We start from the raw sequence: 15,832 nt of genomic DNA on the forward strand, positions 1-15,832 counted from the left end.
GAGTTTCTTCAATGTAATTGATCAAATTATTGAATAGCATTAGGCTGTTGTGGGATCCTCCTAAAATATCCCCATGTATTGATTTCCCCCCCCCTTCCCAATTTTAAGATCTATCATTTGATCATGCTCTCCTAGAAACGTTTTCTTCCAAAGGCCTTGTCATGCTATGCAGTCCTTGTTCTGATTCTTCCTCTAGTGTCATCTTTGGTGGATCCTTCACTTCCTCTTTCTCACATTCCCTGGTATTTTCTCAAGAATTTATACTTGCCCCTCCTGTTTTTCTTCCACACTCTCTGACCAGTCTCTGATCACATTGCTTCAACTACCATCTCTACTGTGATGGCTCACAGGTCTTTCTTCCTCCATTTAGTGTTGTATTTCTTATTCTCTCTGATACCTCTTCCTGAATATCTTGCTACCAGCTCTGGGAAAAGCAGAACTTCATCCCTCTGTTTTACTGTGTTGGCAGCCATGCATGCCATACTCTTTTACAGGCTTGCAACATTAGGATAATTTGGATAGCTCATTCTTTCCTTTCCTCCCACCATGTCACTATTGTTGCTATATCCCATCAACATTTTTCTTTACATCCTCTTCAAAAATCCATCTTTTTCCTCTGCTAAAATTTTTGTCTGTCCTTATTTTTTGGTCTTTTGCTTCAACTACTGCAACCTTCTTCTCTTTTGGCCTCCCCCCCCTTCAGTTTGTACAAATGTTGCCACCAGAACATCTACCTTGCCCACCACTCCAGCTATGTTTAACTTATTTACAAATCCCTTTAGTGGCTTCTTCTCACCCTGATTATCAGTTTTTTTGTCCTTGCCTTCAAAATCCTTTACAAGCTCTTGCCTACCTTTCTGATCTTGTCTTTTCTTCATCTGTTCAAGCTACAAGATTAAATTTCCTTGCTTCCGCCTTCATGTGTTCTTTGCATTTTAGTCTTTGTGCTTTCTTCCATGCAGCCCTATTTGTCTCTAACAAAGTCCACCCTGCCTCCATCTTCCATTCCTTGAGGAACACACAATTTTAAAAAGGTCTACACAGAAACTCTCCAAAAGTCTAAACCTAATACAAAAAACCTAAAACAAAAATTCCAAAACAAAACCGAAGACAAAAAAGCAAATGAACAAGATGCATTCTCTAAGCATCACCACTAACTCGCTTGCTTTTTGTTGCTTTCAGTCTTTCATCTGTACATTACTTGGATATCCTCTTCAATTAGGAACCTTGTTCTTATTTGTAAACTGCCTTATTGGATTTTTGTTTCCATATAAATATTGCTTTTAATGCAAAGATGAGATGGAGATGGAAAAAAGCTGGAAAACCACTGGCCAAGGGCATTTTTCTTTTCCATATTAATTTACTCTCTGCGGGTATGTCTACACAGCAAAGAAAAACTCACAGCTGGCCTGTAACAGCTGACTTGAGCTCACGGGGCTTGGGCTGCAGGGCTGTTTTGTTGCTGTGTAGACTTCTGGGCTTGGGCTGGAGCCTGAGATCTAAAACCCTGTGGGGTGGGTGGGTCCCAGAGCACTGCAGCCGAAGCCTTACGAGCCCAGGTCAGCTGGTACGTGCCAGTCATGGATTTTTCTTTGCTGTGTAGACATACCCTGAAGTTCCACAGAAGCTCCCCATGATAACAGATGATAGTCATGTCACTGAATGATGATGGCCTTGGTCCAAAGAGTGATACTGAATTGCTGTGTTAGCTGGAGGTAAATAGCATTGAAGAAATAGACAACTTTCTTTTAAATGAGCTAAGACTATAGTATATTTATTGTGTTCATAAATAAAGAAAAAATTACAACTGGAAAATCTTGGTGAAAAAACATATTTTCGTTATTCCTTAAGGTGAAGAATGGCCCTACCTATAACTGTACAGAATGTAGCTGTGTTTTCAAAAGCTTAGGCAGCTTAAATACGCACATCAGCAAGATGCATATGGGTGGTCCACAGAACTCAGCAAGCACTACTACAGAAGCATCTCATGTTACAACGGTAAACTTAATTTACTTTCTATGCTATGCTAGTGACTTTAAGAATTTAATAAAATTGGATATTTTTAATAGATATGATTCTCCCTCAGATGGTATTAGAACTCTTAATATCTTTCTTATGGGTGTCTTCTGAGTTCTTAAAAGAACTAGCTATGTTTGTACAGAATAGTGTGAGAAAATTCAAGTTTATGAAGAGTCGGTGCATGCAATAGGAAAATGTGTTAAAGATGAATGATGGAGCATATAAGTACAGAAGATGTCTTATTTTTATGAATTCCCTTTTATTTCATAGGGGAAATCAGCTCTACCTTTTTGCAACCCCTTCCACCTCATGGTCCAATAACTTTGAGGCCTGATTTTTTCAAATTTGCTGAGTATCATTAACTTCAACTGGAGTTCTGGGTGTGCAACACATTTGTAAATCAAAACCATCATGTTCTCCTCTTATGACAGACATCAGTTATGGCTCAAAGAATAGTCATCCGTGGTCTGCTGTCAAACTGGAAGGACATGTCTAGTGGGCTTCAGTGATGTGTCTTGGTCTGGTACTATTTAAGAGTTCCATTAATGACATGGATGAGGAAGTGGAGAGTATGCTTAACAAAATTATGAATGACACCAAGCTGGGGGGGTGTTGCAAGCATTTTGGAGAACTGGATTAGAATTCAAAAGAAGCTTGACAAATTGGAGAATTGGTCTGAAATCAACAAGATGAAATTCAATAATGACAAGTGCAAAGTATTACACTTCAGAAGGAAAAATCTAATGCACAAATAAAAAGGGGAATAACTGGCTAGGCAGTAGTACTGCTGAAAAGGAGCTGGGGTTTTAGTGAACCTCAAACTGAATAAGATCCAATGATATGATGTAGTTACAAAAACAGCTAATAATCTTGGACATATTAACCTCTAGAATGATATTAGCCTTTTTTTGTAACTATAAGACCTGGGAGGTAGTTGTCTCACTCGCCTTGATACTGTTGAGGATGCAGCTGGAGTATTGTGTCCAGTTTGGGGCACCACACTTCAGGAAAAATATGGACAGAGAGAGAGAATTCAGAGGAGAGCAACAAAAAATGATAAAAGGCGCAAAGGTTTTAAAACAAAAAAGGGGGGGGGGGGAAGGTATGTTTTAGTTTTAGAAAAGAAGACTAACAGGAGACCTGATAACAGACTTCAAATACGTTGAAAGGCTGTAACAAAAGGGATAATGATCAGTTGTTCTCCATGTCTGCTGAAGATAGAACAAGAAGTAATCCGCTTAGTCTGCAGCAAGGGAGGTTTAGGTTAGATATCAAGAAAAACTTTCTAACTATAAGGATTGTTAAATACTAAATAGGTTACTGAGGACGGTTATGGAATCCTCCTCATTTTATGGTTTTAGGAACAGGTCATACAAACATCTGTCAGGGATGGTCTAGGTATATTTGGTTCTGCCTCAATATAACTTGATGGACTACGTAATCTTTTATTGTCCCTTCCAACCCTACATTTCTGTGATTTGACAATTGCTGAAAATAACTGAATGAGACTTGCTTTCAAATATCGTTGTTCGTATTTGATACATTCTGCATTTTCTGAGAGCCTCTCTCTAAGATTGTAGTTGCTGACATTTGTTGCTGAGTCAGATAAGAGGGACTCTTCTTCACAAGCCTCTCTGTGCATTCCCACTTACAGGATTGCACCTCCTAGAAGCGAACATATGCAACTCTCTTTCAGAACAGTTTTCATTGTGTATGTGCATGAGCACCCCCATGAGGCGTCTTAGTTCAAATGCCTGAGTCTGTTTATAGGAATGCAAACCCCTCCCAGCTACCCTAGTTTCTTCTCTGCCATCACAGACAACAGAAGTGAACTCATTCATGTCTAGGAGCTACTTCTAAATTTTAGGTAGCTGACCAATTCGCTATATATGTTTTTAGTGTATACAGTTACTATAGAATAGTTTACTCTGTGTTAATTAGAAGGAAAAAAGGAGTAAATCTTATTCCCTTATTCCCTCAGAGTGCTTGGGAATCTTCTGGCATTGGGACCCAAAATAGATTTTTTTTTTTTTTAATTTTTATTTTTTTTAAAGGGCATGTCATACCCAGCATCTGCTCTGGAGTTGGATGTACGCATCTGGTGCCCAATATGCCTGGGCAGCATGTGATCCCCTTCACCGTCTACAATATGTGAGGTTTTTTCCCTAGGAACAGCAGTTAAGGCTTCAGACCACTTTCCCGTCAAAGGACTGAAGGTGCACAAACTATCCTTGAATCTGAATTCTGCACTTTGTCTGGAATGGCCCACTTCTGTGCTTAAGAGGCAGTTAGCTGCCTTGGTGCCAGCTGCTATCAAGGGCTCAATCAGTGGATGTATCTCTTCAATCAAGAGCAAGATCTCTGCTACTAAACATGATGGGCATCTGACAAGGTCCCAGTGCCTGGTTACTTTTACTCCAGTGATTAATTTGCCACCTACTCCTGTCCCAGCCCCTAGAGTTACTCCCAAGGGGACTTCCCTGGCTATTCTGGCACCAAACTGTCCGTTTGGGTATTGGCATAGACTCTTCAGGTGTGGCTGAGATCCCTGAAGGACCCTCTTCCAAATGGAAGGAAAACTGCAAGTATTTTGACTCTGAGGAGACTTGAAAAAGAAAAAAGAATACCACCACATTTCCTCACCTGGCCTGGTGCAGGAACCCTGTGGCCTGGTCTTTGCAGTTCATTTCTTACTATTATTGGCACCAGAACAGCATACCTAGCCTGTTAGTGCTTATGTGCAAAGGGTTTTCCTTTCTGAGAATGCTTTGGGCCCCCTCCATGTCATTGTGCATAAGCACCAGACTCCAGTACCAATTCTGGCCTCTTCTCTGCATGCCTTGTTGTCAAGCCCTGGTCCTCTTCCAAGCCCACCACAGAGGCTCACACCTTTGCATGAATGGTACAGAGTACCATCGAGGGGGCTTTGAGAATTCCCTATGCCATTCTCTGCACAAAGACATGGGATCCTTCAATCTCTTCTTAGCCCTTCTCAGATATTGGGCTTCTTGAAAGACTTGATGCAGGGTTCTGTGTGACCCTGACAAATGTGATCCTATATCCAAGAGTCTTTTCAGGTTCTCACCATGGCATTGAAGTCTAATCATGTGAAGTCTAATCATATTCCAATAGACCATCAGACTGCAGGAGTTTTCCCATCAGTTTCCATCTCACCTTGCACCAGCCCAGACCTTTGTCTCTCTGCACCAGTACCAAACACTACCTCCACTCAGCATCCAGTATATTGATGTGTGGGATGCTGAGGCCGTCAAACAGAGGACTACCCGACTGGGGACACAGTGGATGCCACTTCCTTGGATAAGAATATTGGTTTGGTTGCAATGTCAGCTCTAAGCAATTTCAAAAAAATTTAAGACCTTTTTGGGAGGATGGTCAACACCTTACACCAGTGGTAGTCAATTATTTTTTGTCAAGATCCAAATTTCTTGGTCAAGGTCCAGACTCCAGAGAAACATTTTTCACACTGCAATAGCAATAATAATAAATAAATAGAAAGATTTCATGGTACGTTCAAAAGCTTCTGGGGGTCTCTTACGGTTTAAAGACCGGTCTAGGAAGGACAGAAAGGCTAGGTTGAAACTTCTATTAATGTAATACTCCCTAGCTCCAGGGGATGTGCTTTCCCCAGTACATCAGCCTCAACATCCCATGCTGCTTCAATTACTGCTTCAACCCTGACAGCATCCCCAGAGGCTAAGACTTCATAAAGGAAGAAGCCTCTTTCATCTATCAGGGAAACAAGAAGGGTAGGTCATCCTGTAAATCTCATTCTTGGGAGACATTGTCTCTCTTAAGGAGTATTGCTGAGGCTCCAACTGAAGTGGAAATGGAGGTGTCAGTACCCCATAAGAAATCTTGTGCAGATAAGTGTTCACAGTGTGGCTTCTATCCCAGCACTTCTTAGCTTTCATAGGTCTTCTCCCCCATGTTCTGGCACCATTGTCTTGTTTAAGCTCCTTTATTGGCTTTTTGGTACTGCATGCACCAACGTCTCCTTGGCACTTGGCACCTATCCATTTTCCTGACTCTGTCACTGTTTTAGTCTCCGACCGTAGGCTATCATTGCCCTCCACCACCCTCCACGTTCCTTTTCCCGCAGGACCTTCTTGTTTTGAATGAACCGGTGTCTCCCCTGCTAAGGTGGTCTACTAGAGCACCCTCTTTAGTACTGTTTTGACAGCTGCAGCCTGAGTCTCTGTCAGATGTCCAACCCTCGGTACTGGCACCGATGCCTGGGACTCCCCTCCCGCCCCCCTTTTTAGCCCAGGGGATGGTACTTGTGACTTGAGGTCTCGGTACAGAGCTCTCCCTCAGTACCATACCATCACGCCCTTATGAGTCCATTTACTGGAGCCCTCCAAGTGCCCTAGCCCTAGATGATACGAATGCCATTGAGGACCTTCCCTTACTCCAGTACTGGAACCCCTGGGAGTACTTTGGTAAAATGTTTTACGGGGTGCCAGCTAGAAAGAAACCCTAACACCCATTGGCATTGTATAATCATGCACAGGCACCAACAAAGCATTCTCTGGTGCCACATGCTCCCTTGACAGTAAGAGAGGCACAAGAGGACCAAGAGCCACAGACTGATGTAAGCTTGCCTCCATCAGCCAAGTACTCCTCCTCCCCAGACGAGATGGTAATGCCACTGCCACTGTCTTATGCTGTTGACTTTAGGGCTTCCCAGGAAAAGACAAAACATCTGGTGGAATCCTTCCAGATCCCATAAGAAGCTGTTCAGGAGTCTCCGCATTCCCTGGTGTGCATTTTAAATATCAGCCCCCAGGGAAAAATTGCTCTGCTGATTGAAGAGACACTGAAATCAACTGCATGCACCTTATGGCAAACCCCTGCAAACTGACAGTTAAAAAATACTACATTCCAGCCAAGGGAATAGAGCACTTTTTCTCCCATCCCACTCCTAATTTCCTGGGGGTGGATGCAGTTAATGAAAGAAATAATCAGGATCGTTCTAGACCCTCTCCTTCGGACAAAGTCAAAATGATTGGAGCTTCTGGGATGGAAAAGCTATTAATCGGTGGCTCTTCAATTTTGAGTCACAAATTACCAGGCCTTGATGGGGAAATACGATTCTAACAGTTAAGTTTACACACTTACTGAATGCTTGCCACAGAACCAAAAAGAGTAATTGCAGTCCCTCATTTCTGAGGGGCAGTTGTTGCAGCTGACATGACTTCTAGATCATTAGCTACTGCAGTGTTATGCAGAAAGCATCTTGGGTCCAGTCTTCTGTACTCCTGAGAGGGGTGCAGAATACTATTGAAAACCTCCCAAAGTCTTCCACAGCATCCGCCAAACCTGGGAGCAGATCTTTTTGCTACCGCAACCAATACAAAATGTCATCTTTTTCTGCTTCAAGGGAGAATGCAGTCACAGTTTGTTGGGAGATGTCTTAACACCATGACCCCGTGTCTTGCTGTATGCTTACCCACCCCTACCTCTAATTCTCAAGATCTTGCTCAAACAGGAAGGGGCGAAGGTTATTTTCACAGCACTGTCATGGCCGAGACAGGTGTATTACTGAAACAACTCTACCTCTCTATGGCAACACCTTTCCATCTTCCTCTCAGGAAGGCTTTCCTGTCCACATAGCCAATCAGTCTTGGCTGGCAAGATATGATTATTGAAACATAGATACTTTGTCCAAGTTTGGAGTTAAGGTTTCTGGTGATGCCAAACAACAACTCTGGCCTATGCTGACTAAGGATTGTCTATTTGCTTGACTATCACTCCAGGCTGCTCTAGGTGCAATGAGTTTGGTAGTGAGAGTGGTGGTGATTTCAGTTACGATGCTTGTGGATGAAATATTTGAGCATATCTATATAGGAACAACAAATTATTGAGCATTTGTCCTTTAAGCGTTCCTCACTGTTTCCTGGGAAAAGAAGAGAGGTGTTACACACCCTCAGATTCTAGGGTGACTCCCTACTCCCCTCTCCAGGAATCAGTTTCCTCAATAGCAGCTGCAGAGGCAATCCTGTTACCCTCAAAGATAGCTGGACTTACCTGGAATGAAGCACACGTCTCAACCTTAGAACAGCACCCTACTATGTCAAAGCAGTGCTCAGTCAGAGAGCAACATATTCATTATCGGGGATCTTCTTTTTCTTCTTCACCTCCATTTGGAAACATACTGTCTGATTTCCTAGGTGCCTGGAAAACCATCACTATCTACAAATGGGTTCTAAGCACTGTTGAACTGGACTACATGTTACAGCAAAGAACTAGATCTGCTTCCCTTTCCCCTTCCCTGTGCCTCACCAGGTTCCTTCTCATGTTAGTGGTTCTTCCTTACTGTATTAGGGGAGAGATTTTTATTTGAGACGTTTCCTTACACAGAAATCAAAGCGTGTGTGTGTGGGGGAGATGCTGGCTAAGGCCCATCTTAGACCTACAAAACTCAAACAAATACATAAGAAAGATAAAAGAAAAGGAGTACTTGTGGCACCTTAGAGACTAACCAATTTATTTGAGCATAAGCTTTCATGAGCTACAGCTCACTTCATCGGATGCATACTGTGGAAAATACAGAAAATGTTTTTATACACACAAACCATGAAAAAATGGGTGTTTATCACTACAAAAGGTTTTCTCTCCCCCCACCCTACTCTCCTGCTGGTAATAGCTTATCTAAAGTGATCACTCTCCTTACAATGTGTATGATAATCAAGGTGGGCCATTTCCAGCACAAATCCAGGGTTTAACAAGAACGTCTGAGGAACAGTGGGAGGGGGGTCGGGGGGGGGATAATAAACAAGGGGAAATAGGTTACTTTTTATAATGAATCAACCATTCCCAGTCTCTATTCAAGCCAAGTTTATGAATGTTATAATTCTTGACATCTGATTTATGTCCATTTATTCTTTTACGTAGAGACTGTCCAGTTTGCCCAATGTACATGGCAGAGGGGCATTTGTCCTTACCTATAACTATTTTACATTTGGGGACAATGTATACCTTCAAATCAGCGGCACTGCTATGGGTACCCGCATGGCCCCACAGTATGCCAACATTTTTATGGCTGACTTAGAACTACGCTTCCTCAGCTCTCGTCCCCTAACGCCCCTACTCTACGTGCGCTATATTGATGACATCTTCATCATCTGGACCCATGGAAAAGAAGCCCTTGAGGAATTCCATCATGATTTCAACAATTTCCATCCCACCATCAACCTCAGCCTGGTCCAGTCCACACAAGAGATCCACTTCCTGGACACTACAGTGCTAATAAATGATGGTGATATAAACACCACCTTATACCGGAAACCTACTGACTGCTATTCCCACCTACATGCCTCCAGCTTTCATCCAGACCGCACCACACGATCCATTGTCTACAGGCAAGCTCTGCGATACAACTGCATTTGCTCCAACCCCTCAGACAGAGACAAACACCTACAAGATCTCTATCAAGCAGTCTTACAACTACAATACCCACCTGCGGAAGTGAAGAAACAGATTGTTAGAGCCAGAAGAGTTCCCAGAAGTCACCTACTACAGGACAGGCCTAACAAAGAAAATAACAGAATGCCACTAGCAGTCACCTTCAGTCCCCAACTAAAACCCCTCCAACGCATTATCAAGGATCTACAACCTATCCTGAAGGATGACCCAATACTCTCACAAATCTTGGGACACAAGCCAGTCCTTGCCTACAGACAGCCCCCCAACCTGAAGCAAATACTCACCAGCAACCACATACCACACAACAGAACCACTAACCCAGGAACCTATCCTTGCAACAAAGCCCATTGCCAACTGTGCCCACATATCTATTCAGGGGACACCATCACAGGGCCTAACAACACCAGCCACACTATCAAAGGCTCGTTCACCTGCACATCCACCAATGTGATATATGCCATCATGTGCCAGCAATGCCCCTCTGCCATGTACATTGGTCAAACTGGACAGTCTCTACGTAAAAGAATAAATGGACACAAATCAGATGTCAAGAATTATAACATTCATAAACCGGTCGGAGAACACTTCAACCTCTCTGGTCACTCGATTTCTGATCTCAAAGTGACTATCCTTCAACAAAAAAAACTTTGAAAACAGACTCCAACGAGAGACTGCTGAATTGGAATTAATTTGCAAATTGAATACAATTAACTTAGGTTACTTTTTATAATGAATCAACCATTCCCAGTCTCTATTCAAGCCTATTTCCCCTTGTTTATTATCCCGCCCCCCTCCCTCCCCAACTGTTCCTCAGACGTTCTTGTTAAACCCTGGATTTGTGCTGGAAATGGCCCACCTTGACGAATTACACCTTGTAGGACACGCACACAACTGCTGCGAATTACACCTGGTAGGACACGCACACAAGTGCTACGAATTACACCTGGTAGGACACGCACACCAGTGCTGCGAATTACACCTGGTAGGACACGCACAGTTTGAATCTAGGCTGAGGCACAGAAACAAAGTCCACAACTGCAGAGTTCCCAAAAGACACTAAGTTTATTACGCTCGAGCGTGGTGCCCCCCTGCTAGCCAGGAGGGGACCCTGAATGCAAATTATACAAAGGTTATATACCTTTTAGCAAAGCATGTTGCCCTCGTGCATCGGAAACCTTAGCCAATAAACAAACCCTTGTCTTATCTACCACCTATCCCTGCTTGGTGCATTCCTCGTGCTATACCAGTATGTTAATTACACAGCATGGTCCTAAAGCTATGCATCAGTAACTTTTATTATCAGGATGGGAGGCCTCACATCAAGGCCAAGAGACAGGGAGTTAGAGACTGACAAAAACCAGATACTGGGAGTCAAGGCAGGCTGGAGACAAGGAGGAGGATTTTCACAGGGATTCAATATCTAAGGATTACTCCTCCTGGTGTATGATGTGCTGGCATTTAAACAATGGTGGGCCCCAAACCAAAATGGAGTCACATGTGCTAACTTTTCCTTAACAGTCCTCCCTTTTTTTTTTGTACGTCAGTAAGCTATATCGGGGCTGAGTAACCGCGCTGCAGGGTTAGCAACTGCCGACAGCACATACTGCAGCATTGTAGGCATACAAAAAATAACGCAAAAACAATAACAGTCAAAAAAAGTAAATACAAAATACGCCGTCCCCAAGTCCCCACATCCGGTAGCCATGAGGTGAGCCAGTCCCAGACCTCCTGGAATCCGGCTTTGGTAGTGTCGAGGCTGATGTGGTGGAATAGGGCTGCCTGTTGCTTGAGGATGTGGATGTCAGTTTCCATTCTATGGTGCTGATTTACAAATACACAACAGCTTGAATTGACCAGAGCACAAAACCCGCCCTGATTTGCAAGGAGATAATCCAGGGCTAGGTGGTTTTGCAATGTAGTTTGGGATAGCTGGGTGACTTCAATTTGAAGGGCAGAGAGAGCATCTGCAGTAGCATTTGCCATTAGTTCCAAAGCAGCTGAAATGTTAACTATAGCTTTTTCCAGCTCGCTTACTTCCAACCATGGCAGAAACCAACGCACAAAGGAATGAAAGCCTTTGGGCCGATAAGAAAGGGGGTTTAAAGGAATACTTCGTCGGTCCCTCCATACTAGATTGCGGATCTCTCCCCGGGTCAGGTTCTGGTGTACTGTCATGGCGGGTACTATAGCCCCTAAGGTACATGTACCACACCATCCTGCTGGGAGAACCTTATAGGCTGTGTGATTGCATAACCAATACCAGCCAGACCCCTCGGGGACCGGCCACGGGGTCCTGGAGTAGGTAGAGGGGCCTCCCGCACCAGAGCTGATTTGGGTGGTGTCCTTGCACCCTACAAAATTCCTTACAAAAACTGTATTTTCTATGCCCTTACATCGTGACACACATAAAGCATAATTACTCTGGGCCACCATATCAATAAACCATATTTGGATTGTAACATTCCAGTTAAATATAGTGTTTGCCCATAGCTTAGCTTGGAGTGTTCGATTAAGGGGGATAGGTACCCCTACCAACGGGACGCTCTGACCTAAATATGTGGGGGTACAAATACAAATCCAACACTGCGTTCGATTTACACTCTGTTTGATAGCACAGGTTACATTCAAGAAGCTATTGCCCTCCCATCCTTGTACTGGACTTGGGAATAGGGATAGAACCCCCCCCTCCCCCCAGGCAAACCATACCAATGTCGACATCCTCCCCTGTACTATACAAAAAACACTACCCCCAATGTAAGTCCAATAAACAGGAACACAAAAAGTCCTGGTGGGCTGTGAAGGTCCCAGTAGCTGGAAAGCTTAGTCCATGGGTTGGTCGTGGTGTTCATTCGTGAAGTGGCTCATCCAGTGGCTTGTCAGGGTCAGGTGGGGGTCCCAGCGCCAACTTAACGTAGCTATGATGGATCCAGGAACCCTTTACCTGCAAAGGAGTGGTGGCAGATGGTGGGAGTAATGTTCGTGGCTGTAAGGCGTTTTTGGTATTTATACTTGCCTACAAGCACAGTTCCAGCCTCTGGAATAAACCCACCCCACCACTTTACTTTACATTCTTAAGAATACATTTCATAACTTTCTCCCTGCCAACGTACAATGCTCCGTTTTTGCCATCAGGGCCAATTTTCAGTGTCTTTTGCAGTTAGGAATCTTTGGATTTTGGTGGTTTTAGCAGAGCAGGCATTCCTTCTCTCTTGGAACAGGCATGGTTTTGCATTATACAGGGGAGAGGTTACTAGCACGTCACCCTGTAGTGCTTTGGTTTCTTTAGCAAATACTGAATGCAGGTTAGCTTTGTCAGTGGACAAGGGAGAGGTTACTAGCACTTCACCTTGTTTTTTTTTGTTTTTTTTTTGCTGTTCAAAAGGAGGAAAGAAAAAAAAAAACCCAGAAGGAGGGACAGACTGATCAGTAGTCGAAGTGAAGTCACCTCGAGGTGGAGGGGTCTTTTTGCAGTAAGAAGCATGGGTCTAGGCAGTCAGTCCTTGGCACTTCACAGCGGTGTTGGTAGTTAGCAGGACTTAATAAGGGCCTTTTCAGAATGGGGCCAGAGTAGTATTTTGTCGAGGGACCTTTATGTAGACCCAGTCACCTGGTTTTAACAAATGGCAGGTTTGCTCAGGATTCTTGAAGCAGGACTTCTTTTACCTGTAAATATAGAGACCTAACACATTTCATTAATGTCTGGCAGTGTGTTGCAGATCTCACAGCTGCTTGGGCACATTTAAGCCCCCCTCTTTCTTGGCTGTTAGCCAAATCCTAGCTGTGAGTAGTGTCCTTGGGCAGGCCAGTGTCTTATCTTTGGACCGAGCCTGCCAAGCCTGCCAGCTACAGCGTTGAATTAGCTCGTCCTCCGTTTTATTATTTTTTTTTCCCCCTTCTTGACTTTTATTAACCTGCAAAGGAAACTTTCACTTTTTACTTATACATTTTTGTTTAAAAAGGAACACATGTACATTGCCCATTATACAGCACTTTAGTCTTATTGTATAATGTATGCCATATATACCCTTCTAGGAAAATGACTCTATTACAGAGCTTTGGAGCAACAAGCCAGGACAAGCACACCCACTTTTGAGGAGTCCACTTGGTACAACTTCTGGTGTCCAATAGCTTTTTTCCCTTCCCAGCCCTCTGGCTAGAAATGTGAGGTAGCCAGAAGGATCTCATGTATAATATGGGGAGTGGGTTAACCTTTGATGTCCTTGCTTTCAAAGACTGTTGGTGTGCAAATTTTAACAACAATTTTTTTTAATTAAAAGATCTGGCCAATAATTTTTTTTTTTATTTAAGCAAATGTATTAAACTTTAGTATATTACATTTTTTGATATTATTTAAACACTTTGTATTCCAAGTTGAATAAAACAAGTATCTGCATTTTGATTTAACCCTTCTATTTAGTTTTAAACTAAACTGTCCTATGAAAAATTAAACACAGCAATTCTGGCCACAAGACAAACACCACAAGACAGGACATAGAACACAGAACAGAATTTCTATTGTGCCAGTAAATTCATGAGATGTTGAATTGCTTTTCAGCTGGCATCAGTTTTCTCTGATTTTCTGAAAGACAAAAATAAAACACAGATCTACCCCTTTTGGGCAGTCAGTCATTGCTTAAAATATTTCCTTTTTATATAAATACCCTTGTTAATTGCAGGCAAAACAGAGGAATTACCCATATTTTCTTGTATTTGTTTTATAGGCAGCCCAGGTTTCAGTCGCCTCTACCTTATTAGTTAGGTAATTTACATTAAAATAAATGCTTTCCGGCTTGCTTTTGGATCCACAGGTTAAAGATTCTTACTTTAAAAAGGGTACAATAAACTTTACCAGACTTTTGATTGCCTTTTACTTTTAACTTCTGCTGTCAAACACACAGCGACCTGAAAAGGAAGACACCACCTATTGTAGCCTCTTGGAACCTAATAAGATATTAATTAAGTAGCACTGTATAATTGCATTTCTTTGGAAAAGGGCCCATTTTTTTCCCAAATGGCTGCAAAGAAACCAAGAATTTTTTTTTCTTCTTAGTATTTTACAAAGTTTAACTGCTTAATTCTTTCCAGCAACTAAAGAGTTAACTTTTTACTTTTTTTTTTAAATTACTTGCTTATTTTTCAAAATGACACCCAATTACTTAGATTTTACCATTTTAAGTATTATTCCGAGATTTACGTTTTTTATTCCTGTAATTATTTACTCCTTTTTTTTTTACTATGACCTTTAAGTTTTTAACCTGTTTTCCAATCTTTTTATCTGTTGCCTGCCCGCTTGGGCCTGATCCTGTTTTTTTTTTTCTTTGAACTGTCCCTTCCATGAGCACCAGCTTTGTTTCACTACCAAATTAACAAGGAGGGTGGGCTTTTTAACTAGCCCCCAGCCCTCCTGGTTTTTTTTTTTTTAAATATTTTTACTTACAAGGGCTACCCGAGTCCTCCCCACATGAGGCTTATTACCTGGACAGAAAGCACGGCTAATTGGCAAGCAAGGAGGTGACGGGCATAAGTCAGAAAGCCGAGGGTAAGCGGGAGGAGGGGCAGAAGCAGGCATAGCACAGAGCGGGGCTGGAGACCCCTGAGATGAATAAGAAAAGGAGGAGGAAAGAGGATGTCCCTTTGCATGCGCATAAGCCCAGTTGTCCCATACATACCAATAATTTATCTGGGCTGGAGCTTTGTTCTCCAGCCTTCTTTTAAGCACTGTTAATGTATCCCCAGCAAAGGACCCATCTGGTGACCATTTAACAGATGTTTGAGTTGTTAGTGCTGGCCACTCAACCTTACATAAAATAACAGCTTTTTTTTTTTGCCTAACCCATGGGTGCCAGAAATATTCCCCCAATTCTTGAGAATTTCAGCCAAAGGGGTCCCCTTACTTACACTCTGCCCAGAACCTATAATGGGCTACCAAAAGAACACAAAATGTGCCACCTTATCGCCTAAGCGACGGCTCACACCCCTCCCCCCTCGGAGTTCTCAAAGGTGAACTCACCCTGTGCCGGCTGGAGCTGTCCGAGAGGAGGAGTGTAGTCTCGCTTGTTGGGGCGAGCCTAGAGTCCCTTCGTGGTCGCCAAAACTGTTACGAATTACACCTTGTAGGACACGCACACCAGTGCTGCGAATTATACCTGGTAGGACACGCACACCAGTGCTGCGAATTATACCTGATAGGACACGCACAGTTCGAATCTAGGCTGAGGCACAGAAACAAAGTCCACAACTGCAGAGTTCCCAAAAGACACTAAGTTTATTACACTCGAGCGTGGTGCCCCCCTGCTAGCCAGGAGGGGACCCTGAATGCAAATTATACAAAGGTTATATACCTTTTAGCAAAGCATGTTGCCCTCGT

General features: G+C 43.0%; 1 protein-coding gene and 1 long non-coding RNA gene across 7 annotated transcripts in view; one reads left to right on the top strand and one right to left on the bottom strand.

The window, feature by feature from the left end:
* The window catches only part of ZNF236 (zinc finger protein 236), a 199,259-nt gene that overhangs the window by 43,817 nt on the left and 139,610 nt on the right, over positions 1-15,832 (top strand). For all 5 annotated transcript variants that reach the window (XR_007355241.2, XM_048840075.2, XM_048840076.2 and 2 more), the window contains one exon: positions 1,852-1,998. Coding sequence is in view for 4 of the 5 variants with exons in the window: in XM_048840075.2 (XP_048696032.1) it covers positions 1,852-1,998 (147 nt within the window). In the remaining variant the exon portion in view is untranslated. The remainder of the gene's footprint in view (positions 1-1,851; positions 1,999-15,832) is intronic.
* LOC125632239 (uncharacterized) lies at positions 10,509-15,778 on the bottom strand. 2 transcript variants are annotated; one of them, XR_012667009.1, is made up of 3 exons: positions 15,648-15,778; positions 15,476-15,611; positions 10,509-13,128 (listed from the first exon to the last, which is right to left on the bottom strand). It is a non-coding gene; the product is annotated as an uncharacterized LOC125632239 (long non-coding RNA). The 2 variants fall into 2 exon arrangements; XR_012667008.1 differs by having other exon boundaries at positions 15,476-15,778.

Source organism: Caretta caretta, chromosome 2 (genome assembly GCF_965140235.1).
Source record: "Caretta caretta isolate rCarCar2 chromosome 2, rCarCar1.hap1, whole genome shotgun sequence".
Classification (NCBI taxonomy): Eukaryota; Metazoa; Chordata; order Testudines; family Cheloniidae; genus Caretta; species Caretta caretta.